Source organism: Panicum virgatum, chromosome 8N (genome assembly GCF_016808335.1).
Source record: "Panicum virgatum strain AP13 chromosome 8N, P.virgatum_v5, whole genome shotgun sequence".
NCBI classification, from domain to species: Eukaryota; Viridiplantae; Streptophyta; class Magnoliopsida; order Poales; family Poaceae; genus Panicum; species Panicum virgatum.
The window spans coordinates 34,297,507-34,324,542 of NC_053152.1; the positions used below are offsets into that span (position 1 = coordinate 34,297,507).

Below are 27,036 nucleotides of genomic sequence, written 5' to 3' on the forward strand. Positions count from 1 at the left end.
CCTCCCCGCGCTAAGCTCAGACTCTAGCCCAAGTCCGACTGCTACGCCTCACCTCCCGAGACGACACGCACGCCGAGGCCGCTGAAAGGATCGGGTGCTCTAGCCTAAGAGGGGGAGGGGGTGAATTGGGCAGTAATAAAAACCTTGACCTATGGCTCCAACTAATTTGCACAAAAATTAAACTAAAAATAAGCTATCTAGATATGCAACTAGGTTGTTCTAGTGTGAAACCCCTATCCCAAAAGAGTTATGGCTCCAACTAACATATAGCATTTCCTATCAAGAAACTACTCTATGAAAGTAAAGGCACACAAATTGTAGTATTAAATGCGGAAGCTTAAAGAGCAGGATAGGAGATAGTAAACTCTTGACGTGGGTGTTTATCCCGTGATTCGGTTAGCCACAAAGGCACACCTACATCCACATTGTTGTAGCACTCACTAAGAGTATTGCTACTCGGCCACCAAGTTTCTTCCGTGAACACAATCACGGTCACCTTGGCCCCGGGTTCCACTAAGAAGCTTCTCCACTAAGGATGGGGGTCTCCACGTCCCTCGCACAAAGGTTGTCGTCGCCGCTCCACACCAAGTCGGAGGGTCGATGACGTTGTCGGCGAGCTTCAACGCTCCAAGGTGCCAGCGCACCAAGCTATTGTTTTGGTTCACTAATGAACCACAGCACAAAGGCTTAAGGCCTTGCAATTACACTCACTAGGAGCTAACTTAGCACTTTACACTCACAAAGCTAGTGCTAACACTAAGGATATGATCTTTATGCTCTTAGATGGCTTGGAGATGTTCTTGAGTGTGTGTGGGATGTCCAGCAACTCCAGCAAGCTTCAAATGGCCGGGGTGAGACGTATATATAGGCCACCAAGTCTTGTAGCCGTTGCTCCAATGGTCAGCAGAAATCAGCATATCACCGGTTGAACCGATGCCTCTGCATGGGGTAGCGTCAGTTCAACCGGTCACTCTCAGACCTGAAATAGCCATTGGGCTTCTGACGCACAGTCTGCTGCAGACATAGTACCCATCGGATGAACCGGTGACATGGCATCGGTTAAACCGGTCACTGGACCGTTGTACAGCCGTTGGACAAGCTGACGTCATTGCTCCGATACTTGTACCGATGGGGCGTCGGATCAACCGGTGTTGAAGACTTGTTCCTGAGCACTTGACATCGTCTCTGGTACATAACACTTTGAATGCACTGATGCTTAGTTTTGCCTCGTCGGTTCGACCGGTGCTTCATTTAATCTTCCCTTGTTTACCAGAGGATGCTCAGACTTGCACCAATGCCATGGCGTCGGATCTTCCGACAACCATCGGATGAACCGATGCGTAGGCATTGGTTCAACCGGTGCTACTGGTTTCAGTAGAACTCGTCCATTTCAGCGTTTCTTTGAGTTCTTTCTTCGTGTTTTGTTTTACATGGCCTTTATACTTCATCCCTGGGATATAGAAATGTTCACTTAAGAAAAGCATTAATCCCATTGATTGCGTTGTCACTTGATCAACAAAATCACTCGACACTGCATAAAAGGTGCCATGTTCATTACAATCTCCCCCCTTTTGGTGATTGATGACAACACAATCAAAGCAAGCATAATTTTTGCAAAAATTGACAAATTTAACCACTTGATACTCATTGAAAATAAATTGATACCGCTTACGCTTGTTTGGATGCTTACTTCCATCCAATGATGGCTTGGCCTCCCCCTAGAACCATGATTCCCCCTTTGATCCTCCCCCTTTCTCTCTACTGCTCCCTCATGACTTGATTCACTTAGGAATTTCTCCCCCTTTGGGATATGCTTCTTCTCCTTGAGAAAATACCTTGCTTTGATCCACATTTCTCCCCCTTTGAAATCAAATCACCTAAAAAGGTCTTGCACCTAAAAGGTCTTGCAAAATAATATAGCTCAAGAGAGGATTAGTAGCTTAGAGAGTTAGTTCCATGACTCATTATCCAATTGTATGATATCAATGAAGATATCAAATGAAGATTTTCACTATGGTGGATCACAAAATCACGGAATTAGCATGACATGAGCTAAGCTTTCCAGAAATATGTGCACAAAATGATAATGTGAAAATCAAGTGCACAACAAGATGTTATAATTAGAAACTTAGATCATATCATACTCGGAGGTAGCTCTAAAATAAACAAGATTTGACCATTATACCAATTGAATGAGTTTGAAACCTTGCATACCTCTGGGGGTTACTTTGTTTACCTTGCATGTACCAATTGAAAGTGACTTGCATATGATATCAATTGAAATTGAAAACCACTTGAAAGTCTCTAGAGGATGAGCACTTGGTACACCAAGGTTAAGCAAATGTATGAGCACATAGCCTATGAACTTAGATATGAGCATTTAAGTTCAATAGAGCATGACTCAATATGCAAGAAAGCACAATTTATCTAATCACTCTTATAGAGTTGTTTGTTCACATGAATTGTGAGAAACATTCTCTTAGAGTGTTAACTCCACGTGAGATTACAAAAGATAAACTTGCAAACATGTTAGTCTCAAAATCACAAACCATAGGATGAATTCCCCCTAAATGTGTGCATTTAGTGTTTGAATCACCAAGCAAATGTATGCACATTGATTTTGACACAATTGGGAAGTTTACCCTATAGCTTGTGTTCATGGTACACATATGAAATACATACCTCATGAAGTCCATGTACCATGAAGGGTAATATTGTGTAGCTTTCTACACACTTATGAAACCATGTAGGTTGCTCATGGGTTAGAATCATGACACAAGCAAACCACCATATATAACACTAGGAAATGCAAGATATGCAAATATCCTAGCAAGAGCAATAATGGAGCTATATGATGCGTGAATTTGAAATCTAGCTACCATCACCTTATGGGGGACTTGGGCAACATATGTCCAAGTTGTGTGCTTAGCTTGTTTGGCTTGAACCTTCATTTCAACTTGTAAGCTAAGCCTCCAAATCCCCCTAAGCCATTCTTGGGCTTCAAGTCTCCTTTGGAACCCACACCATTTGAGGCACTTTCATATTGGTTATGACATCCTTGGGCACCCAAATGGGGCGGTTCCAACTCCTTTCTTGCTTCCCAACCTTGTGAGCAACCACGTTGCCATTTTTTTTCTTCTTGATTACATAAGTGGTGCTATTGCTCTTGTTCCTCCGATTGGGCTTGGTGTAGATGAGCGAACTCTTGATTGTAAACTTTTTCTTGTTCTTCTCATCCGAAAGCTTCTTCCTTGGTTGAGAACACTTGTTGGACTTATGGCCTTCTTTGTGACACTTTGAGCAAGTCATGGTGGACCCCTTCTCAAGCTTCTTCACCATATCTTCACGGTTATCTTGAAAAGGTTGGACATTGTTCTCTATGGCTTTGCCCTTTAATCTATACAAGTCCTTCATGAGCCTTTCCACTTCTTGCTTTAGCTCATCATTCTCCTTGGCAATGAGATCATCACATGATTCTACAATGACATTCTCATAGTATTTCTCATTGCAAGGGTTAGAGCAAGATTCATCAATTAAATTAATGCAAGAAGTTGAAGCATCTACCCTAGAGATTAGAATTGCACAAGGGGTAGTTTGCTTTATTTCCAAAGAGTCATTGTTATCATTAATGCTCTCAAATTTTAATTTGAGCTCTTCATGCTCCTCGCTAAGCAATTTGAATTTGCACATTAAATCATCAAAATTTGTAGCAACAGAAGCATTTAGACCTTTGAGAGCATTAAGGTTTTTAATTTCTTTAGATTGCTTCTTAATGAATTTTTAGTGCTCATGAATAAGATCAAGAAGTTCATCAATTGAAGGAGAATCGGAGTCATCATCACTTATATCGCTATACATACCTTTGGCCATAAGGCAAGTGTTTGATGATGATCCGAAGCGGGTGGTTAATTTCTTGTTTGATTCATCACTTGAACTTGCACTTGATTCTTCACCACCGCTCACCCATTCACCAAATATGGAAAATGACTCATGCTTGGGCTTCTTCTCCTTCTTTTGCTTCTTCTTATTGAACTTCTTCTCAACCTTCATGAGTTGATGGTGAGGCCCATCTTTGAGGAAGACTATATACCCCATGGAGTTGATTTCCTTCAAGTATTTGTTCATCTTCTTTACTTGCTTGTAAAGGTAGGGGTTCATTGGCTCTTGATCATTACTTGAGGAGCTTTGGCATGCCTCCTATTCTTTCTCTTCACTTGAGCTACCTTTAATGGCCATCTTCTTCAACTTTTTGACTTGCTTGCATGCAAGTGCACTATGTGTTGGTGAAAAGGGTGGTGCTCTTGGCTTGATATCATGGCGTAGCTCATGGGCGATCACCTTGTTGAGGACTTGATTTGGTGCCATTGTTGTGAGATCTTTCTCATATAGTATTGATGTCACCAAATCATACTCCGGCCTTCGAAGTGAGTGAAGGATCTTGCGAATGAGCTCCAAATCTTCAATTTTCTTCACATCTAAAGAATTAATCTCATTCACAAGAATACTCAACCGTGAGTACATAGATTCGGCATTTTCATGATCAAATTGCTTGAAGCTATTAAGTTTATCAGTGAGAATATGATATTTTTCATTTGCAACATCTTTTGTGCCTTCATGGTTCTCACTAATAGTTTTTCATAAAACTTGAGCATTTTCGCAAGCGAACACACGGTTGAAAATATTTTCACCAAGAGAATTTAAGATAGCACACTTGGCTATAGCATTATGTTGCTTCTCTTGTTGACTATTACTTTTCATTCACTCGTTACTCTCCAAACATTTAGGCCCTTTGCTTGGAGGTGCGATTGCATCAAAATCTTCCATCGTTGGAAGCTCGTGCCATCGAAACGTGAAGGAGGTCCTAGAGAATCCATCCCTTCCCCTAAAAGAACTAACTCACTAGGCGGTGAAGCCAACCGATCTAATGAACCAGTAAACACAAATTTGCCAATGGAATTGGCTTTATTTGTGAGACAAAGTGAGTCCCGGCTCTGATACCACATGAAAGGATCGGGTGCTCTAGCCTAAGGGGAGGAGGTGGTGAATTGGGCACTAATAAAAACCTTGACCTATGGCTCCAACTAGTTTGCACAAAAATTAAACTAAAAATAAGCTATCTAGATGTGCAACTAGGTTGTTCTAGTGTGAAACCCCTATCCCAAAAGAGTTTAGCAACCTATAGCCTTTCCTATCAAGAAACTACTCTATGAAAGTAAAGGCACATAAATTGCTAGTATTAAATGCGGAAGCTTAAAGAGCGGGATAGGAGATAGCAAACTCTTGATGCGGGTGTTTATCCCGTGGATCAGTTTGCCACAAAGCTACACCTACATCCACGTTGTTGTAGCACTCACTAAGAGTATTGCTACTCGGCCACCAAGTCTCTTCCATGAACACAATCACGGTCACCTTGGCCCCGGTTTCCACTAAGGATGGGGGTCTCCACGTCCCCCGCACAAAGGTTGTCGTCGCCGCTCCACACCAAATCGGAGGGTCGATGACGTTGCCGGCGAGCTTCAACGCTCCAAGGTGCTGGTGCACCAAGCTCTTGTTTTGGTTCACTAATGAACCACAGCATAAAGGCTCAAGGCCTTGCAATTACACTCACTAAGAGCTAACTTAGCACTTTACACTCACAAAGCTAGTGCTAACACTAAGGATATGATCTTTATGCTCTTGGATGGCTTGGAGATGTTCTTAAGTGTGTGCCGGATGTCCAGCAACTCCAGCAAGCTTCAAATGGCCGGGGTGAGGCGTATATATAGGCCACCAAGTCTTGTAGCCATTGCTCCAACGGTCAGCAGAAATTAGCATATCACCGGTTGAACCGATGCCTCTGCATGGGGTAGCGTCAGTTCAACCGGTCACTCTCAGACCTGAAATAGCCGTTGGGCTTCTGACGCATAGTCTGCTTCTGACATAGTACCCATCGGATGAACTGGTGACATGGCATCAGTTAAACCGGTCACACTGGACCGTTGTACAGCCGTTGGACAAGCTGACGTCATCGCTCCGATGCTTGTACCAATGGGGCGTCGGATCAACCGGTGCTGAAGACTTGGTTACTGAGCACTTGACATCGTCTCTGGTACTTAACACTTTGAATGCACCGACGCTTAGTTTTGCCTCGTCGGTTCGACCGGTGCTTCATTTGATCTTCCCTTGTTTACCAGAGGATGCTCAGACTTGCACCAATGCCATGGCGTCGGATCTTCCGACAACCATCGGATGAACCGATGCGTAGGCGTCGGTTCAACCGGTGCTACTAGTTTCAGTAGAACTCATCCATTTCAGCGTTTCTTTGAGTTCTTTCTTCTTCTTTTGCTTTGCATGGCCTTTATGCTTCATCCCTGGGATCTAGAAATATTCACTTAACAAAAGCATTAATCCCATTGATTGCGTTGTCACTTGATCACCAAAATCACTCGAAACGGCATAAAAGGTGCCATATTCATTACAATCTCCCCCTTTTTGGTGATTGATGATAACACAATCAAAGCAAGCATAATTTTTGCAAAAATTGACAAATTTAACCACTTGATACTCATTGAAAATAAATTGATACCGCTTACGCTTGTTTGGATGCTTACTTCCATCCAGTGATGGCTTGGCCTCCCCCTAGAACCATGATTCCCCCTTTGATCCTCCCCCTTTCTCGCTACTTCTCCCTCATGACTTGATTCACTTAGGTATTTCTCCCCTTTTGGAATATGCTTCTTCTCCTTGAGAAAATACCTTGCTTTGATCTACATTTAAAATCAGCATATCACCGGTTGAACCGATGCCTCTGCATGGGGTAGCATCGGTTCAACCGGTCATATGCTAATTTCAAATGTGGATCAAAGCAAGGTATTTTCTCAAGGAGAAGAAGCATATCCCAAGGGGGAGAAATACCTAAGTGAATCAAATGATGAGGGAGAAGTAGCGAGAAAGGGGGAGGATCAAAGGGGGGATCATGGTTCTAGGGGGAGGTCAAGCCATCATTGGATGGAAGTAAGCATCCAAACAAGAGTAAGCGGTATCAATTTATTTTCAATGAGTATCAAGTTGTTAAATTTTTCAATTTTTGCAAAAATTATGCTTGCTTTGATTATGTTGTCATCAATCACCAAAAAGGGGGAGATTGTAACAAACATGGCACCTTTTATGCCGTTTTGAGTGATTTTGGTGATCAAGTGACAACGAATGCTTTTGTTAAGTGAACATTTCTATATCCCATTGATTGTGTTGTCACTTGATCACCAAAATCACTCGAAACGGCATAAAAGATGCCATGTTCATTACAGCCGCCTCTCTACTCCTATATAAGTCTCTTGGACCCGCCTTGGACCCCATCGACCCATGCCGCCGCCCTTGCCTCGCAAACTCTAGCCGCCCCGCCATTATTGGAGCTCGCCGAGCTTGGTGCCACGACCGTCCTACTGTTCCGCCACCACTCTATGCCGACCACGCTACCCCGGAGCTTCGTGTCGTGGTGAGAACGCTCACCGGCCCTTCTTATTTTCCCCTATCCCGCTTTCTCTCGCGTGGTCTTGCTCGCCGTCGCCGCTACTAATACAAAAACTAATTAACAACTACTTTTTTAGAAGCATTGAGGCGGGCACAATACATAACTGCCTCTGTTAATGCCTAGTATTAATAGAGGCGGTCATTTCTTATTAACCGAGGTGGTTAAAGAAACATCTCACAAAATCGATTAACATAGGCAGTCAACGTAAAATTGACCACCTCTATTAATACTCTTATTTTTAGAGGCGGTTGTCTTATAAGAGCCCGCCTCAGTTAATAAATCGAGCCCATCTTGGCCTGATATAGCACCTGGAGTATATAAGGCTGAGAGTTAGGGTTTCCTTGCCGCCACAGTCCTCCCTCTTGCCACCGTCTCTCTCCCTCTCCCTCCCCTCACTCCCTCCCACGACGCTCCTCCATGGGATCCGGCGAGCGGCGGTGGCCTCGGGCGTGTGGCTGCGGGTGGGCTCGGGCGGACGGCGGATACAACCAAGAATCTAGAGGCCGACAAGGATAATGAGGCATTGGATGATACCGTCAAGGTGCCCAAGCACGTCGTGACCATCGCTAAGCTTGGGAGTCGGGATGACCCCGGCCGTGGAGATGAAGACTTGCGAGGTGCACCCCGTGGAGTCGCACCGATAGAGGGGGCGGCGAAGCAGGAGGACGACGAGCCATCGGTGGAGGAGCTGGAGAAGTCGGGGAACAAGGGAAGCAATAACACTGAGCAAGTCTAGATGCCACATGCGTAGTCTGGGCGTATCACTTAAGGCTAGGCCGGTGGCCAACCCCATGTACGGATGCACACACATAGATGTCTATGGAAGTGAGCCAGACGAGAGGGATGAAAAGGGACGAAGTCCTGGTTCTTTTGATATTTATTAATAGTCCTTAGTCTGTTCATGAAATAGTTCCATTTCTTTCTTATTAGTATGTCCAACACCTTCCTTGCCATGGCCATTTATTTGATTGTTATTCAATTTGTGTCAAGCAGTTAATCAGTTTCTACCCAGATTTCCACTGAAGGACCGAATAGGCGGCCAGAGGGGGGTGAATGGGAGACGATAAAAATTCTCCAAGAGAACAAGGCCTATGTGCCAAATTCTACCCGACGGACCTCTCTTCTGACCGCCAAGGCGACACAAGTCAGCACGTGACGAGTTCACCCTAGAAACGGTTAGGAAAAGCTCAACAAAGCGGAAGGAAGCAAAAGGCAATCTACTTGAGTAAGGCACAACCAGGAGTGGGCCCGGGATTTCAAACATGGGTATTCAAAATATTGAAGAGAAATTTTTTGATAGTCTAAACCTAATTTTCGGCATGTCTAATTGATGGTAGCATCAATTAACACTAAGTGTACACTAATTATATCTAGATTTTTCTTCTCACTTATGCAATTGATATTTTTAGACCGACATACCACAAATGAAGAAGCAATAACTAAATTTTGGTGGGAGGGCCGGAGGGGTGGTGATGGGCTATTTCATTTTCGAACCTCTATCATGATGTTGTGGTGTGCATTTTTCATTCTTTTTCTTCATATACTTGAGAAATTTTCGAACCTCTATCATGATGTTGTGGTGTGCATTTTTCATTCTTTTTCTTCATATACTTGAGAAATAATACATATATAAAATTTTTGGTAAAAAACAATGGGTATTCAAGTGAATATCCTTGCTCCCACTTGGGCCCGCCCCTGGGCACAACATAAAGCGTAAGCAACGATTATCATCAAGTGCCGCAAAAGCTTTTCAAACACACTCACATGAGAGCTTACTTCAACGAGCATGTAACGATTCAACAATGATTATCAAAGTTCATAATCAAGCAGTTGTAAAGCTTGTCCAAAAAGCCAATCAAAAGACTCATCAAAAAGAATTATAACTAAACGCTACAAACGAGTCCTCTTAAATAAGCATCTAAAGACTAGTAAAGATTATCAAGCACAAAAGCTAAAGCATGCAAGGACTAATAGAGATTAGCAAGACTAAGTATTAATTCGCAAGTCTAAACAAGAGAGCATTGAATAAAACAAGTGCAGAAAATAAATACAAATTAAAAGGCTTACTGGGCTCTCTCTCGCTGAAACGTGCTGCTCTCTGTTCTATTGGGCCGCGTGCAGCTCCTCTTGGGCGAGCTGAGCCACCTGCTCGGGCTGACGGGCTCCCTGTGCGGCTGTGCCCCAGCGCCCCCTCGTGGGCCGCGCCTGGCAGCTGGGCTGGTGGCTCGCTGCCTGGGCCGCCGAGCGCTCCGCTGGGAGGAGCACGTGCCTGCCTTGCCGCACCGCCGCGTGCGCGCACGGCAGAGCCGCTGGCCGCTGGCTCGCTCGCACGCCTCCGCGAGCGCCGCCGCTGGCCCTGCTCTCGCCGGGGATGGATCCCGCCGCTGCGCTGATCTCCGCCGGTTGCACCCTTGTCCTCTGCTCCTTCAAGAATCTGCGCACCAACAGAGCCGAACAGAGAGAAGAACAAGCAGGAACAACCGAAACTTTTGATCCAAAAAACTCTCTCAAAATTCCATGGATTCAAACCAAACTCGAGCCATAGGTCCGCAACTTCAAGGATTAACAGATCTAAAACGAAATTCGCGAAAAGATCGAGTATAACTCGCGAATCGAAAATTGCACCAAAATTCACCCGAAAATGGAAAATGGAAAATACTCGGGATGCACTGATTCAACGCGAATTGATCCAATCCAAAAGTCCGGACGGCACTAGGAGGGAAGAGCCTCCTTTCCCCAAAAATCCATAGTTTCAATCTCAAATTTTCATCTCCAATCCCTAATCCTACATAGATGAGGGGAAGAGAAAAAGAAGAACCGAGAGGGGAAGGAAGGGGGCGACGGGAGAGGGAGCGGTGCCGACCGTCCGAGCCAAGAGACACATCAAATCCATACGATGTTGTCAATCATTTATCATCTAAGGGTGACCACTATTGGTCCTCACCATTATGTTTGATAGATGTATGTCTCCGTCGATGCATTTTCCCTCCATCATTAAACCAAGCTGAAATTACCTTGACGGCCGAGGAGTGTTCGGGTTGCAATGAGTATGGAGGGAGGGAATCTTTTTGGTGAAAAGACTAGCACTCTGTAGCATCCTAATTTTTTTATTAGGAACCTAAATAAAAGTTCTTAGATTTATTGCAAGTATGATAAGGTTTTTATTCAATTTATCTTGATTTTAGAACATTCATGGTGAATCTTAAATAAATTATTTAGCCATAAAAAAATATAAGGTCACCTAGATTTTTGAGCATTCGTGCCACTTGCATAGTTTTATTGCTTGAGTTTCAATTTGAATTTGAATTCCAAGAATTTAACTTTAAATTGAATTGATGTTCTCTATTTCAAAAGCTTTCCTCTTCTCTTTTCTTCTTCCCCGTTCGGTCTAGTCCACTCGGCCTAGTTCCTGTTTTTGGCCCAAACCCCGGCGGCCCCTCTCCTGTCTCCACCGCTCCCCACGCTCGCTACTAGGTGGGACTCAAGGAGCGTCTCCCTCCCCGCACTAGGCTCATACTCTAGCCTGAGTTCGACTGCGCCTTGCCTCCCGAGACCGACCCGCATCCTATGCTGCCTCTCCACCCCTATATAAGTCTTGTGGACCCGCCTTGGACCCCCATCGACCCGTGCCGCCGCCCTTGCCCTGCAAACACTAACCGCGCCGCCATTGGAGCTCGCCCAGCTCATTGCCGTGACCGTCCTGCTGTTCTGCCGCCACTCTTTGCCGACCACGCTGCCCCAGAGCTTCGCGTCGTGGTAAGAACGCTCACCGGCCCTTCTTTTTCACCCTATCTCGCTCCCTCTCGCGTAGTCTTGCTCACCGTCACCGCTGCTCCGTCTCTCGCCATCGCGCACCCATGTCCGACCTTCAACCCGGCCTCCCGAACACCTAGATGTGAACCCCGTCACGCGCGCCTTCTCCTGACCAAAACCCGAGCTGAATCGAGCCCTGGAACACCGAAAAGAGTGAAGTCCGGCGAGCCGCCACCGGCGACCCAGCGCCGCCGCCCTCTCCGTCCAATTTGATATAGGCTGTCCAATCTTGATCTAGTAGCCCAAATCTAACCTAGCCTGAGTCAAATATATCCCTAGCGGGTCAACCCTAGCCCTTTTTGCATAAGAGATCCTCTGTTTTTCTTGAATCAACCCGCGCTCCACCCTAGTTCAAAAGTAATTGCAAATCAGCCCTTTTTCTTTCTGTTTAAACCCCTGTGCTTCTATAAAATTAAACCCACCATCCGAAACCCCTAGTTTTAGGTTCTACCCCTAGAAATTAGGTTTAATTTTTTTTTAGCCCTCAGTTTCTTCACCCAGAGCCCTTGTTCTTTCAAGTCTTTAACAAATAGGTCCCTGGGACCATGCTAAGGCTATAACTTTATCGTTTTAGCTCCGTTTTTTTTGAGCAATTCTTGCGCTCACATGGATCCTTGCAACGAGTACAATAGCTTTGTAATCCCATTTTGTAATTTTTATATTGTTTGGTGTACTGTTTCCTTTTTTATTATACTTCCTTGCTTGTATGTGATTGTGTGGTGCGATAGACGGTGCGTAGTTCAGGAGCAGCAAGGCCAAGGCTTTGAAGAGAACAGCAGCAAAATGCTAATTGGAGCCTCCACGTGAAGCCACCTAGGATCCTAGGTGGATACTTAAAAAATAGAGAAATCCTAAAAATTCTCACAAAAATTAGAAACATCCAGCCATCAATCCAAGAACTCTAAATTATAATAACCATCGGATCTGTTATCTTTCCTAATAAATTACCCACCTCTGTCGTTATGAAAATAGACTAAAGTAACCCCCTAAATATGTATCTAAATTACCCACCTATGTCATTATAAAAATAATACAAATACCCCTTCAAATTTGCATATAAATTATCCAATTATGTCATTATTACTACAAGTTAAATTACTCCTAAATCTAAATCTAAATTATATAATTATAATAAAGTATAAAAGTGCACCAATATAAATTCCTAAATTACTATTTCTATCATTATTAATATATTATTAATATTATTGTTCATATAAAAACACTACCCACAATATATGTCACCATGTACTCATGATGTATGATGGAAGAGATAAGAATACCAGTTCACAAATAAATAGTTCAACTAAATATATATCAAATACATATAGAGGTGTGATGCAAAATGAAATCTATTATAACTAGATAATGATAAATATATATTTTAGAGTATGTGTTGGAATATTTAATAAATGAAAAAGGGCGTGAGATAGCTAATTATAATTATTGACCTCATTGTGATACTAATTTTACTTAGCCCATGCGGGAGCATGGGTTAATAGACCAGTTATCGCTAATGTGAGAACCACCGGATAATATTTTCGAACCTGTTACTAGGGGTAGAAATGGACGAAGATGAAAATCCATAGCAAAGTGGGGCCATCCAAAAATATGTAAAAGCCCAACCCAAATCCATGCAGTCCAAAGCAGACTTCCAAAACATCAATCCAAATAGAATTTACCCAGCACTCAAAAGTCCAAAACCTATCAGCAGGGTGTCCAATCTATATATGATTTGCAGTTTTGGTTTCAATGTTGCATTGCTGTCATCGGCGTCTTCCTCCGCTGCTCCTGATGTGGCGTGCTGATTACATATTTATATGAACTTTGTACCAAACTCATTTGCTAACTACATCTTCCCAAAATCTGCTTTGTTCTCATCCTTTGCCATGCTGTCAGTACGGTGGCCGACGCAATGAATGGGCGGTGGCCGTGAAGGTGTACATGGAAGCAGGAGTGGTAGGTGGCAGCGCAGGTAGACTGGTGAGGTGTGAAGCAGGAGAAGATCTGAAGACGCTGATAACAGTGGTGGACGGACCAGCGGCAGGCGGCGTCTGAGGCATGCCTCCCTTGCGACGGATCAGCTCGGCTGTAGGCTTGCGTCGCCTCTGGGCTCTGCTGGTTCCTAGCGGAGTAGAAGAGCCCATGCAGCTTCCCAGGCTGAATTGCTGCGCTGGCAGATCCTCTAGTGTGTTGGCATTATGACCTGCATCACTTGCACCCCTCTTTTCATCTTTTATCGTTAACAATTCAAAATCTCTTGACAGCTTAAGGACTTTCCTGTAAAAGGAGAATCAAGGAACCATCAAGCTAAGAATAAGTAACAAACGAGCAGTCGTACATGACACTTCAATGCTAGGACGAAATTCTTTACCTCCGTTTCATTGAAGCCTCACGTACCGCTGGCAGTGCCAGGTCCTCAAATATCTGACAAGCAAGTTTGCACTTGAGAAAATAAATAGATAGAAAGCTTTTGCAATTTGCTTTTGTATTGTATTTGCTTAAAGCTTGCATTTGTGTCTGGCGTTTTTTAACAACTGTTTTGTCATTATATTGCTAAAGTTTGCACGTTTGAGAGTAAAACACCTTTGTTACCGCTGTGTTGAAATTGGCAGGTAAGTGAATCTTTAAATAATCTACTCAAAGAACTAATTATTTGTCGACACATTTTTATTTTGAGAAAAAAGGAAGGAAAATATATTTAAAATATATACATTGCTGCAAGAGCCAAACCATCTAAGACATGTAACTGAGAATAGATCTGATATATGCTAAGATGGAAAAAAAAAAGGAGCAGCCAATGCAAATAAAGAAAATTATAATGGATAGATTAGCTGGCACGTACAATTTCTTTGATGTGAGCGAGCTTTATCTTATTCTCCTTTGATTTGCACCACTCAACTAGTTCGGGACAGCCAATAATTTCTAGCCGTCGAAGGCATCTGAGCTGTTGGATGCCCTTTGCTAGGTTCTGGATGCCATTGCAACGGTGTATACGTAAGTCGAGCTCCATGGGAGACGTGAGGTCTCCCAACCACTCCTGCAGTGCTACGGTGCCATTTTTGCAATCTTCCGCAACCAAATCTGTTGAGCCACATGTGACATCACTGCAGTCAGTAATATATAAACGTTTGAGGCAGGGGAGGTGGCGCAGCAAGCTCCACTGATGCAGAGGCACCTCACAACATTTCACGTGAAGCACTGTTGCCGTAGTGGAGGAAACACAGACATGACCTCTGTTCTCCCATGAGGATAATAGTATTTGGTCACTACTATCTATGTTCACGCGCATACCTGGAGGCGGACACGCTTTGAACCTCAGCAAGGGGCAACGATTTATACTCAACCACCTCAGTTCTGGGAACGCGAGCTCATTCAAACCATCCTCAGCATTCCACTCTTCCAGGCAATCCATATGGGATAGGCAAAATTTCCTAAGTCGAGGAAATGCTCTTCTGCCCCCGTAAAAGCCCCCATCAATCTTCCTAATGCCGCCCATTCCATCGATCTCCAGCCGCTCAAGGTTTGTTAACTGACCAAGTGGAGGTAGGACGTTGCAACTGGGCAAGTCCCGCAGGGTAACATCTGTCAGGCGAGGTAGATAAGTAGCAATGCTCATCATCCAGGATGGAAAGGTAATACTACTGTATCCGTGCAGTGTTAATGTCACTATCGCATCTGGTGGCACCAGTTCTGATAAAACTTCCATATCATTTGCAAATCTCTTAGCATCCCTAGTCCATGCCAATTCTAGCTTTTCAATACTATGCTTTTCCACCAGTTTTATTCTCTTTGCCTCTGATGCAGACTTCACATTTTCAAGGCTGCTTATCTCCAAGAAAGTTGGATGTTTATCCTCGAGCTCAGAAAGATTGCTGCTGGATTCACCATCACCAGCATGGACCACAAAATGTGGTAACAAGACTGTTGAACTATTCTTGTTCTGGGGCAGAGTGGACTTATCTAACTTCCAGCAACCACATACGTTTAGAAACCTCAGGCTATTAATTGCAGATATGCTAGCTGGCAGCCTCTGTAGATTCTGGCAATACCAGAGGTCTAGGGTATTTAGCTTGCTGAGGTTCCCAATGCTTTCAGGTATGGTACACAGATAACCATTGAACCCTAAATTAAGGTACTCTAGATTGGAAAGGATACTGACGCACTCAAGTAAACTATCAAACTCAGCTTGATCTAGTTCGTCATCATCTAGGCTACCTGCTAAATTTACATACCTGAGTTTAGTGAGATTGACCAGGACTTGTTGTAATCCAACACAAGAGACGCATGACAAATTCAAATATTGCAGTCCTGTGAGGCTGCTCATTGCTCTTGTCAGGCCTTCCATCTCTCCACACCATGATAAGTTCAAATGCTCCAATCGGCTGAGGCTCTGCAACGATTCTGATACACCTGAAATACTACGACAACCTGATAAATCTAGATGCACCAATTTTTCTAGATTCCTGAATGAGACTGGCAACTCATCTATTCCTGTACAGTTTGATAAATCAAGATACATCAAGCTTTCCAGTTCTCCAATTGACTTTGGCAGGGTGGTAATATTAGATCCATTAAGATTGAGATAAATCAATTTTGAGAGTTTCGTGATACATTCTGGAACAAATTCATCCTGGATCTTTGGAGCATTGAGATATCTCAACTGCTCTAGTTGGCCAATGGAATCTGGCAACACCTGTATGAAGCACTCGCTTAAATCCAATACTTGCAGGGACCTAGCAGGTGCAAATGCAGCACCGCTTAGTTTGCTTCTGTAACCCTCCAAAAAATGCAGTGCTACTAGCCTTGCAGGAGAAGTCAAGCATAACTCCAGTGGTCTGCTACAATCAGTGAGCAATGCATATTGGCAGCTGCTTCCCCTAGTTTTGCGTTGTTTGGTCTCGTCCAGAATTTGGTTACCAAGGAGTGAAATTGCCAAGTCATGCACCAGATCGTGCATGGTGAAAAACGTAGCTTGTTCATAGTATGCTTCAGAAGTCTGCATCAAAAGTACATCCTAGCTAGTGTCAGGATTTCTCAATTCTACTTATTAAATTATGTAAAAACACAACATATGTCAAAAGCGAATGAGTATATATACCAGGATTACTCCACAATTTTTCCATGCGAGCCGTACTATGAGTAAAAATGAAAACAATCTTATTATTATAATCGAAGACAGTTGTGAACTGAGTGTCGCTTAGTTAGTTAGGTTCCTTGTTGTCAAACTTGTCTATCAGGTTCAAGTTCTGAAATCGATATGGGTTTTCACATTTTTGAGTATTTATTCTAGAAACTAACGATACTATTCTTTTAGTGGTATGCAACATGCTCGTCAATGATGATGCGCCTATGTGACTTTGTCAACTCAGGATCTGTCAGCCTAGTCTCTGGCAGGTGCTCAAAAGAGCTGGGTTATATACATGTATTTGTATTGACGGGTGTCCAAGTGTGTACGTGATTCCACATTACCTCATGAGATGCGATAAAAAATGATGAATCGGAGAAATTCTTCCAAAAAATATAAACTTCTAGAGCCATCAATACGATATATTGTAACTGTTGTGAATAACAGTCTTTCCATCCATGGAATTTGGTGAAGAATTTGGCGCAGCGTAGTTCATCCAACAGCTCCTCCACCATGGGGATGGGAAACTTGTCTTTGATCGTGGCGTCAGTTGAGTTCCCGGTAATCAACGCAAAAGCACCACGAACCGTCGCGCTAGCGGATCAGCAGCACTGGGGAGGAGAAGGCCGACGTCCCTGGCTGGATAATGCTCAAATGCAGCATCTCACCGCATTGGCGCTCAAGCTCATCCTTCTGTGCATGGGGCGTAACGGTAGGGGTGAACGGCGACCGCTCCCGAGCCGGACTTGAGGCGTATGCGATGGCAGAGGTGACACCTGGGAGGGAGGACCTGCGCCTCAGTGAAGATGACCTCAAACTACTCCAGTAGAGCATCGAGGAAGTCGCCATCTAGACTCATTAGAGTGGATGTAGATAGACCCAGCGTGGTGTATGCACGGCGCCATGTGATGCGCCTGCCAGCCCGTGTGAAGCACATCGTGTGCCTCGCGAAATCCCAAAGGATAGGGCCTAGTGTGACAAGACACTGCACCGAGTCGTACTCACCAGGGGGAGGGTGTACAGGTCAAGGTTGATCCCCCCCCTGATGCGCACGTTCTGGTAAAGGGCCTTGCATGGGGACGCGATGCGGTCGCCATTCGCGATGGTCACCAAGAGGCCCTTGCATGGTTGGAGCCCTATGCCCGCCCACTGTGCCATGTTGGTGTCAATGAAGTAGTGGGATGAGCTAGAGTCGAGGAGGGTGAATTCGACAGTATCGGCAATCCACACGAAAATCTTCATGGACTAGCACCTACGGGAACACACACCGGTGAGCGCATGGAGCGAGATGCCCGGCTCGTTGTGGGTGCCTGAGATGGCAAAAACCGCCACTGGTGCCTCTGTGTTGTCAAAAATGACAATCTCGATAGCGAACAACTTCTTGCACCTGTGCCCCAGGACGAACTTCTTGTCGCAATTGTAGCACAGGCCGTCAGCGCGGCGCTGAACCATCTCAGCCTCCGAGATTCAACGGCGAGGGAGGGTGGATGTGAGCGACGTGGACCGGCCCGACCCTACCGCTGCTGATGATGCCGTTGTGTCGTGGGGAGTCGTGGACGAGGTGGCCAAAGGTGCTGCCGATGCGGGGCTAGGCGTAGCATGGAGCGAGGTGCGGCTACCACGTGCGTTACCTTGACCGATCGACGACAGCTTCATCCATTGCTCATAGGCACTAACGAGCATGATGGCGTTGTCAAGGGATGATGGTCGGCAGAGGGCGACGTCTGTCTTGAGTGGATTGACCAGGTCGGCTATGTACATTTGGACCAGCTGCAATTCCGTCAAGTCCGCGTCACGACGGGCGAGGGTGAGATATTTGTTGGTGTAGTCGTCCACAGTGACGTCCCGATGGAGCAACATGATCTCTCCGACGGGGCTGTCTGTCATGGGTGGCCTGAGACGCTGTTACATGAGTTAGGCAAAGCGGCGCCACGACGGTGTGCTCAACGTCAACTCCAGGAATTAGTACTAGAGTTGCGCCGTTCCCGTGAGATGCAGGGACGCGTACATGACGCGGTGGTGCTCCGGCATGTGCTAACACCTGAAGGAAGTCTCACAGTGGTTGAGCCATGGTAAGGGATCTTCTTTGCCGTCGAACGTCGGGAACTCGTTGCGGGCGCGAGGGTGGAACCGTGGGTCGGTGCGTCGTTGTCGTCGTTGAGTTCCCAGTGGCATAGTGGAGGTGTTTTGCGGAAGCAGCGGCAGCCCTGCGCCGATGCATCACCATTCGCGTTAACTCTAGGGCGGCCTCCTTGTCGCCGAGCTATGCCCTCTCGAGGCGGGACACCACGATGTCCAGGGCAGCAATCTGGTTGAAGCCCTCGAACGCCGCCGCTTGAAGTTTGGTCACCTTGTCCAGCAGGCCGTCGAGTTGTTTGGCGAGCGGCAGCAGTGGCTTGAGCGCGGCGGTTTGCGTGGTGGGATCTGTGACCTTGGCGGCGAGGTTGGTGATCATTTCGAGCATCTCGTCCACCATGTTCTCCAATGAGTTCTGCTCACCATCGGTCGCCATGAGATCAGTACCAAAGCAATTTGATACCAAGATGTCACAGGCGTGAGTGGGAAGGGAGTTGGTGGGAGGAACTCGATGAAGATTGTATTCAAAGGAAGTAGCCGGACATGGCCTTGGACCTTGGCAGCGCGCAGGAGCAATGGCTGAAGCTCACGATGCACCGGAGAGGCAGGATCACGATCCAATCTAAGATACAATCCGCTTAACCTCAAACCCTGTGGCTTATATTATACCATGAGAACAACTTGTTTATCAAGCTACCCAAAACTAACCTGATAACTCACGCCTTGAGCTCCTGGTTTTCCTTTCCACGCTGCTTGTAGTGCAGTCCCACCATGACAGGCTGTGTAGGCCACCTAGCGTATGAGTTGATCTGAACAATTGTGAACAATTTGGACGTTTTGCAAATGGTGTCTCAACCAACCCCCATGGTCGCACGGGTAGTGTTGGGCTAGGTATTTGGATATTATGTGCAAGGAATGTGTGGTTCTTGAGTGGTGCATGATATTAGCACTTAATACATAAACTTTAGAGAGATAAAGATTATAAGCTGACCAGAAACTAGATATTAGTAACTCCCAAAAAATCATGAATCTAGAACTGTTAAATATGCCGTTTTCCATAATATAGACTAAACAAATATTTAAATTGCTTTATTTTGGCCTTCAAACTACAAATCCAATGTGGATCTCGGAGGAGGAGCTATGGCAAGGTGGGACAAATTCCACCAAAACGGAACATACAGACCAAACACTACTGGGTCATGGTTTTACACATCAATATTTTTAATTTTTAGCCTATTTTTATCTGTACAATTTTTATCTCTCAAAATAAGATTTTTAGGGTTCCAACATTGAGGGTTCCAACAAAAACTATGTGAGATATGAGACTAAATTTGTATCTGAGGAAAACAAAAGATCCATCTCTTATTTAATAATTTGAACGCTGAGGGTTGTTTGAGGTGACCCTCTTTGCAATAGACATATTTGTGCCTCTAGATAACATAGAAAATCTATGTTTCTCCACATTATTGTTTAGATATAAAAAGTGTATGGATCTCTACATTGTATTCTAATATTAAGGAAATGGAGCCATATCAACACATTACACTCCTCAATTGTCCAAGATAAACTACTCCGAACAATCACAGAAAACTGGTAATTTGGAGTTGTTCAGAGTCAATTAATTCAATCTTTGACTACTCAGCCTTTTTATGATAATGAGTTTGGAATGATTGACTTTAAACAACCTAAAAACAAAAACATCATTTATTTGTGACTTGAAGGAGTATTATAGATTTTGTCAATGTGTCTATTGTGTCAGACTGTGTGTAATTTCTCGGAAGATTTGCTTCACTGATCTATGACTATAGGTACTATTTGTTCAAAATATTGGCTATTCACCACCGTTTACTTTTTAATAGTTGTGAACTACTTCTACATTATTGTGTTAAGTGGTTGTTTCATTTCAATGTTCCTTGTATGTTGTCAGCATGCTTTCATCAAAAGTTACATATGTACGTTTCTTTTCAATTGATTAAAGTAAGAAAAAAAGTCTAATGTGGTATTGGTATGCTGAAATGACACACCTTAGGTGACACTGGTTGTTGAAAAAATGACAGTGCCAAGAGCTGCAGAATATATTTTTCACAATGCTGCACATTCGAGAGTAATCTTGTTGGCTTGATGAAATCCAAAGCAATCCATTGGTAAATAAGATCATCTTTAACAATCTTGTGACCTTTTGCAAAGGTTGCACAGTAGGTAAAGCATGCCTTCAAGCATGGAGACATATAGCTATAACTTAACTTCAAGGATGCAAGAACTTGATTTGGCACAGAGAAATCATTTGAAACAGGTCTATTCCAGATATCACTGTCTTTCACTTTCATCCATTCTTCAAAATTCATGGACCGTAAAGTGAACCCAAGAGATAGAGCTGCTAAAGCCACACCACCACACTTCCGAGCAATCTCTTGTCCTATACCCATCAGCTGTTCTTTGTCATTTCTATCTTTGAAACAACTTCTTTGTTTTATTATATCCCAACACATATCATTTGTCAAGGGTAATATCTTGTGTGATTGAACATTAGTACAGATTCTCTCCGCAACAAGTTCACTACGTGTTGTTACTAAAATAATGATGTTGCTGTCTTTATGATATACCGTATTCTTCAACTCCTCCAGCCGGAACTGATGGTCATCCCATAGGTCATCTAAAACAATAAGAATCTTCTTACCAGCAAATAGTTTGTTGAGGCAACTATGTATCTTCTGTCTTTCATTATCCATGCACTCTTTTCCAGATAATTGTAAAGTTATAGACTTATAAATTTTATTCGAGTCAAATCTCTGGGACACATGGACCCATACCTGAGAATAACAATAGAACTTTGGATCATTATAAATCAGTCTTGCAAAAGTTGTCTTGCCAATGCCTCCAATACCATGTATAGGAAGGATGACGATCTTTTCTGACATGGCCTCAAGCAAAGAGGCCATTACTTTCTCTTTTTCTTCTGTCCTCCCTACAATGTGTTCTTCTACTGTATCTGGTGATGTTTCCAATACATCATGAAGTTCCAGTTCATTGCAACTATGGTCTGACCTCAAAATAATATTTTGGTGTTGATCAGTGATATCCGTTGACTCTGTTCTCATCTCTATCTTGCTATTATGCATTGCCATTCTAGAAATAGTTATGTGACATCCTTTCTCGGGAAGCTACAAGATTCCAATTAGTTTTGTCAACAAACAAGACAATTCAAGCAAAGACACAAAAACAATTTTACATGGTCAACACTAGGACAAACAAATTCTTTGAAATCTGTAACTCAAATAATAACTGGAAATAAATTTTCATGATAAGTAATATCAGTATTGATAGTATTGCATTGTTAACCTCAGTCCTTATTTGTATATTGGAGGTCAAAATTTGATGATGATGAATCATAAAATGAAAAATATATTGGATTAGAGGAAATAGTGTTTAAAAAGCACACGAATTTTAATTTCTCTATTTGTTAATACACAATGTAATATTGGACCTATGTTACACAATAAATTTTCCTTGTAATTGTAAATTATCAGCAAATTATTTAGTACCTAAAAGAAACTAATCAAGAGTTGTTGTCCCATGAGCCAATTATCCAGTTTCTAGACGAAAATATGACAATATAGTTTTGATTGCAAACAAAAGATAATATAAACTATAACAGAGTTGATATTTCTTTCTATAAATAATATGATTTAACATAATCAATATCAGTTTTAGAGGATTCAAAACCTAATTTATGTTCTTAGGCTCATCAATCATGGACATTGTTGAGATTCAATTCCTGATATGCTCAAAGACATAATGAGGTGGACCGAACACGTGATTGTACCTGTAGTAAGTTAAATTTCAATCCTAGTTATCCATTGTATGCCCCCACAAATGATATTAATTACCTCGCCAACGTGAATTTCAATCTCATTCAGATTCTCAGTGATTGTCACTATATCAGGCCTTCTGAAGCTATCTGTCTCCACACAGCTCATTGCTATCTGACTGCATGTGTCTACTTGGTGGCAATAAGCTTCAAACAAATCATCTGTACATGTTGTCTGCAACCTATTTTTCCAGTCTCTTTGGGCCTAATAAACAGAAAGCCAAGCTGAGCCGGTACCATTACAATATTAAATTAAAAGATGTTACTGTCAAAAGAGATATCATTTCTCACTTGATCGAGACAATCCGGGTAGCCCTTGGATCCTGACACCATCTTTATAATCAAGACACCCAAGCTGAATATGTCAAACTTACCTGAGATTTCACCTTTGTCAATGTATTCTGGTGGCTGGTACCCACTGCATGCCATTGTGTGCAATGATTTTTAATGCAGGTAGTTTGTTGGATTAGAAAAAAAGGATATGTTAAGTTGAGGCATTCAACTTACAGTGTCCCATAAGGATTTCGTGTGATTCGTGCCAATTCATCATTACCAAAGATTCTGGACAAACCAAAATCTGCAATCTTTGGAACCATGTCCTTATCTAGCAATATGTTGTCAGGTTTTAGGTCCAAGTGGTAGATAGGTTCTTCCAACTCATCATGAAGATACTTTAGACCCTCACAAATTCCCTTAATTATTTTGAACCGCGCGTGCCAGTCAAGTTCATAAAAATCATCTGCATTAGGAAGCAAAAAGATTATTAATGAAATGAAAATATACACACTTTTCTTTCCGGACATGCCAAGAATGAAGCTGCATCTTACCGGAAAGATGCTTTTCGAGGCTCCCATTGTGCAAATACTCGAAGCAGAGAGCTATATGTAATTCATCAACAAACACCTTACTTCCATCAGGTAAGATAGAAAGTTTTTTCTCTGTTTCATAGCAATAGCCAAGAATCTGTACAACGTTTTGATGCTTAAGTTTTGTGAGGTTATAAAACTCATTTTGGAACTGCTTCAAGTCAAGGTTGACATCACAACCAAGCTTTAGTTTCTTCACAGCAGCATCATCACCGCTTTTAGTTACTCCCTGCCAAATATATATTGTCAGCACTCAGTACAAGTTGACCGTTTTCTCTGCGTACTACTTATAAGCAAGAAATGAAGGTTTAGGCACTGTTTTATTTGTTGTCCGATGGTATTACCCGATCCAGATATGAATGTACTGTATGCTTGTAGGACACTTTTCAGTAACACTATATTGTTTCCACGCACTACGTGGTGTGCTGGCCAGACAGACTTATTGAGAATATATTTCTTTATAAAAGTCAAACATCCCAAATCTTACCTTGTAGACAACTCCAAATGCTCCTTCACCAAGTATCCGCTTCTCAGAGAAACCATCAGTAATTTCTTGTAAGAATTGAAATGATACGTCCTCCAGTTCCATAGCTATGTCCTGTAATTTCTGTAGTACAAATTATAGACCCCTAACCGGGATGAGAAGATTGAAACAAATACCAACTTTTACAAAACAAGAGTAAAAGATCACTATGCATTCAGGGTGCAGCGTGACTGCGTGAGGCATAGTAGAGGTTCTGGATTAACTTGGGTGGAGCTTTGCCTTGGAAACATAGGTGCTGTACAATGACGGAAGAATAGGTGCAAGATCAAAGGACTGAACCTGACTAGGGTGGTGCAGCACTGGAGAGGTACGCGGGACAAACTAAAGCCCAGCAGCAGTACTTGGAATTTCAGTATCGATGCCCTGTGGTTTCTGTAGTACAAATTATAGACCCCGGGGTGAGAAGAATGAAACATATGTACTAAGTTTTGCAGAAAGAAGAGTCAAAGATCAGGGTGCAGGGTGCAGCGTGAGTCATGCTAGATTGCTTAGTATTGAAAGTGCAATTCATTCAGTATAATGATCGAACAGGGCGTGCAAGATCAAAGGATCGAACCTGACTAGGGAGGGAGCATCGCAGCCAACGAACTCGAGTCCTGACGACGGATTTTGTGCGTCCGTACGCGTCCTGCAACTCTGCAAGGAATCTGAGAAGCCGAGATTCTCTCTGGTTTCCTGCTTTCTCTTCGTTCCCCTTTTATTTCTTTGGTGGTTGGAAACTCGAGGAGCAGAGCACTTGGGCTTAAACAATAGAATGGAAGAAGATCGAATCAGGAGTGATATCCCCGCCGGCAAGTGGAATATGAAAAACCGTTCAAACTCCAGATTAATTAACGCGCACGGCATTAATCCAAAAGGAGGAGATGTGAGGCAGTCACGGAAACAAGAAGAGAAAGACTTGAGTGCGAAGCAGCAGCGCAAGCACAGAGAAACTTCCGGGAAATCAGAGCCGTGGAGGAGGAGGCCGAGTTGAGGGTTGAGGCAACGAATCGAAGAGCGTTCCTCAATGCTGACTTTAATTTGGAACTAGTGCAGAGATTCTCTATCCTAATGAAGCCATGGCCGCCATCTGTGGATAAAGTTTATGTGGAAAGGTTTCTGATCTATTGGATGATCAGGTTCAGGTGCCAATGTCAGCAGAGAGTTAATTACAAATTAGTAGCATATGCTACGAAAAGAAATGGATCTCGCACTCACATGGAAACAGGCCTAAAGCAAGCAGACACTAGACAATAGGGGAGGGTTCAGAAAACATGTGTTCTGGACACAGCATGTGCCGCAAGCAATTGTTGTTGGGATTAGTCCCATATTGGTTCTGGGGAGAGTTGAACCAATTTAAAAGTGGAGGAGTCTTTCACCTCGTGGGCTATTTTTGGGCTGTAGAAAGCCTTACTCCAGGTGTGCACCCGGTTGGGCCAACTCTTCTGGTTTTAGACTAACAATTGGGTATCAAAGCTAGGTCCGCAATATCTTATGCTCGTGCACATTGGACTGTGGGTGTGAGGGCCCCCGTGTATGCTCATGTGTCGTGGCGGTCAGTGGTGGACATGCAGGGTGTGAGGGTCCGTATGTGCTCGTGTGTGGAGCCGGTGGTTGTAGGGGGAGTGTTGAACCAATTTAAAAGTGAGGGAGTCTCTCACCTCTTGGGCTAGTTTTTGGGGTGTAGAAGGACTTTCTCCGGGTGTGCACCTGGTTGGGCTAACTCTTCTGGTTTTGGGCTAACAATGGTATGGTACGTACATGTGTTCTGCCAGAAATGGTACTCTCGGCAAGTGAGATTTAGGCTCGACTGCTGAGCATATATTCAATCAAATGACAATAATACTTCAGTAAACATTATAAGAGAACAGGATCTACACATTTTAGTATACGTGTTGATGCAATGATGTTTTTCTTTAAAAAAAATGGTGGGTTATAAATACCATGGACATGAATGAAAATTGGAGGCATCCAACGCTCCCTTTGCCTTTTGCATCAGTGTGTGAATCTCAAACGTCAGGCACAGCGCGAGAAAATTCAAATGATTGTTCATACATGAAGTAAAAGAACAGAACAATCACTTCACACAAAACAAAATATCCCGGTGGTCATCGTTCCTGTACCATGTGGAAGGAATTCTTCAGAGAGAGAGAGAAGCACGTGACATGGAAATGTTTGGTAAGAAGTTAAAAACAAATGCACAAAAACATATAGCCATTAGCACATTTGGTTGCTAATGGCAAACATATAAAAACAACGCATATACAGGTTAGAACAAGAAGATGGCTTAATAGTCGGTGATGCTGAATTGAAAGCTTATATCACAAACTATTACAAGGGTTTATTTGGACCACCAGAAGATAATAATTTTAGCATGGTGGAAAACCAGAATGATGACATACCTGAGGTGACAGAGGAAGAAAATAATTTCCTCGTAGCACCACTTACAGAGAGGGAGATAAAGGAGGCAGTGTTCCAAATGGAGCATAATAAATCCCCTGGTCCTTATGGTTTCCCAGCAGAATTTTATCAAGTTTTTTGGGAAATTATAAAAGCAGACCTTATGTCGCTATTCATGGAATTTCATGAAGAGCATCTTCCTATATATAGCCTTAATTTTGGAGTAATTACTCTCCTTCCCAAGATAAAAGAGGCAACAAAAATACAACAATATAGGCCTATTTGTCTACTCAATGTGAGTTTCAAAATTTCACTAAGGTGGCTACCAATAGACTCATGGGAGTGGCTAGCAAAGTTGTGCAACCTATGCCAGGACGCAATATAATGGAAGGTGTAGTGATATTACATGAAACCATCCATGAAGTACACATCAAAAAAACTAAATGGCGTAGTTCTCAAAATTGACTTTGAAGAGGCCTATGATAAAGTAAAATGGTCTTTTCTACAACAAACCCTCCGAATGAAGGGATTTTGCCCACAATGGTGTAAATGGGTCGAAAATTTCATTTCGGGAGGAAGTGTGGGCATCAAAATTAATGATGATATTGGACACTATTTCCAAACAAAAAAAGAGTTGAGGCAAGGAGATCCTATGTCTCCTATTTTGTACAATATTATGGTGGATATGCTCTCTATTTTAATTAAGAGGGCTAAAAATGATAGCCAAATTAAAGGCGTGAAAGATTCAAACGCAAACTAAGTACCTGAAAGGCCAAACATTTATCTTACGGGGGACGACTGATATTATTGAATTGGGTCCTCAGTAGCCTCCCAATGTTCATGATGTCCTTCTTT

At 43.2% G+C, this 27,036-nt stretch overlaps 2 protein-coding genes across 2 annotated transcripts; both read right to left on the reverse strand.

Moving 5' to 3' along the window:
* Window positions 1-13,215: 13,215 nt before the first annotated feature.
* On the reverse strand, window positions 13,216-21,253 carry LOC120684973 (putative disease resistance protein RGA3). Its single transcript, XM_039966825.1, has 4 exons — window positions 20,549-21,253; window positions 14,166-16,319; window positions 13,695-13,747; window positions 13,216-13,600 (listed from the first exon to the last, which is right to left on the reverse strand). Exons 1-4 carry the CDS (start codon window positions 21,251-21,253, stop codon window positions 13,216-13,218), a joined length of 3,297 nt encoding a protein of 1,098 aa, XP_039822759.1.
* Window positions 21,254-22,597: 1,344 nt separating this feature from the next.
* On the reverse strand, window positions 22,598-23,860 carry LOC120684974 (G-type lectin S-receptor-like serine/threonine-protein kinase At1g67520). Its single transcript, XM_039966826.1, has 5 exons — window positions 23,746-23,860; window positions 23,220-23,487; window positions 22,900-23,131; window positions 22,767-22,810; window positions 22,598-22,617 (listed from the first exon to the last, which is right to left on the reverse strand). The coding sequence occupies exons 1-5, from the start codon at window positions 23,845-23,847 to the stop codon at window positions 22,598-22,600; spliced, it is 666 nt and encodes a 221-aa protein (XP_039822760.1). The 5' UTR covers window positions 23,848-23,860.
* Window positions 23,861-27,036: the final 3,176 nt, after the last annotated feature.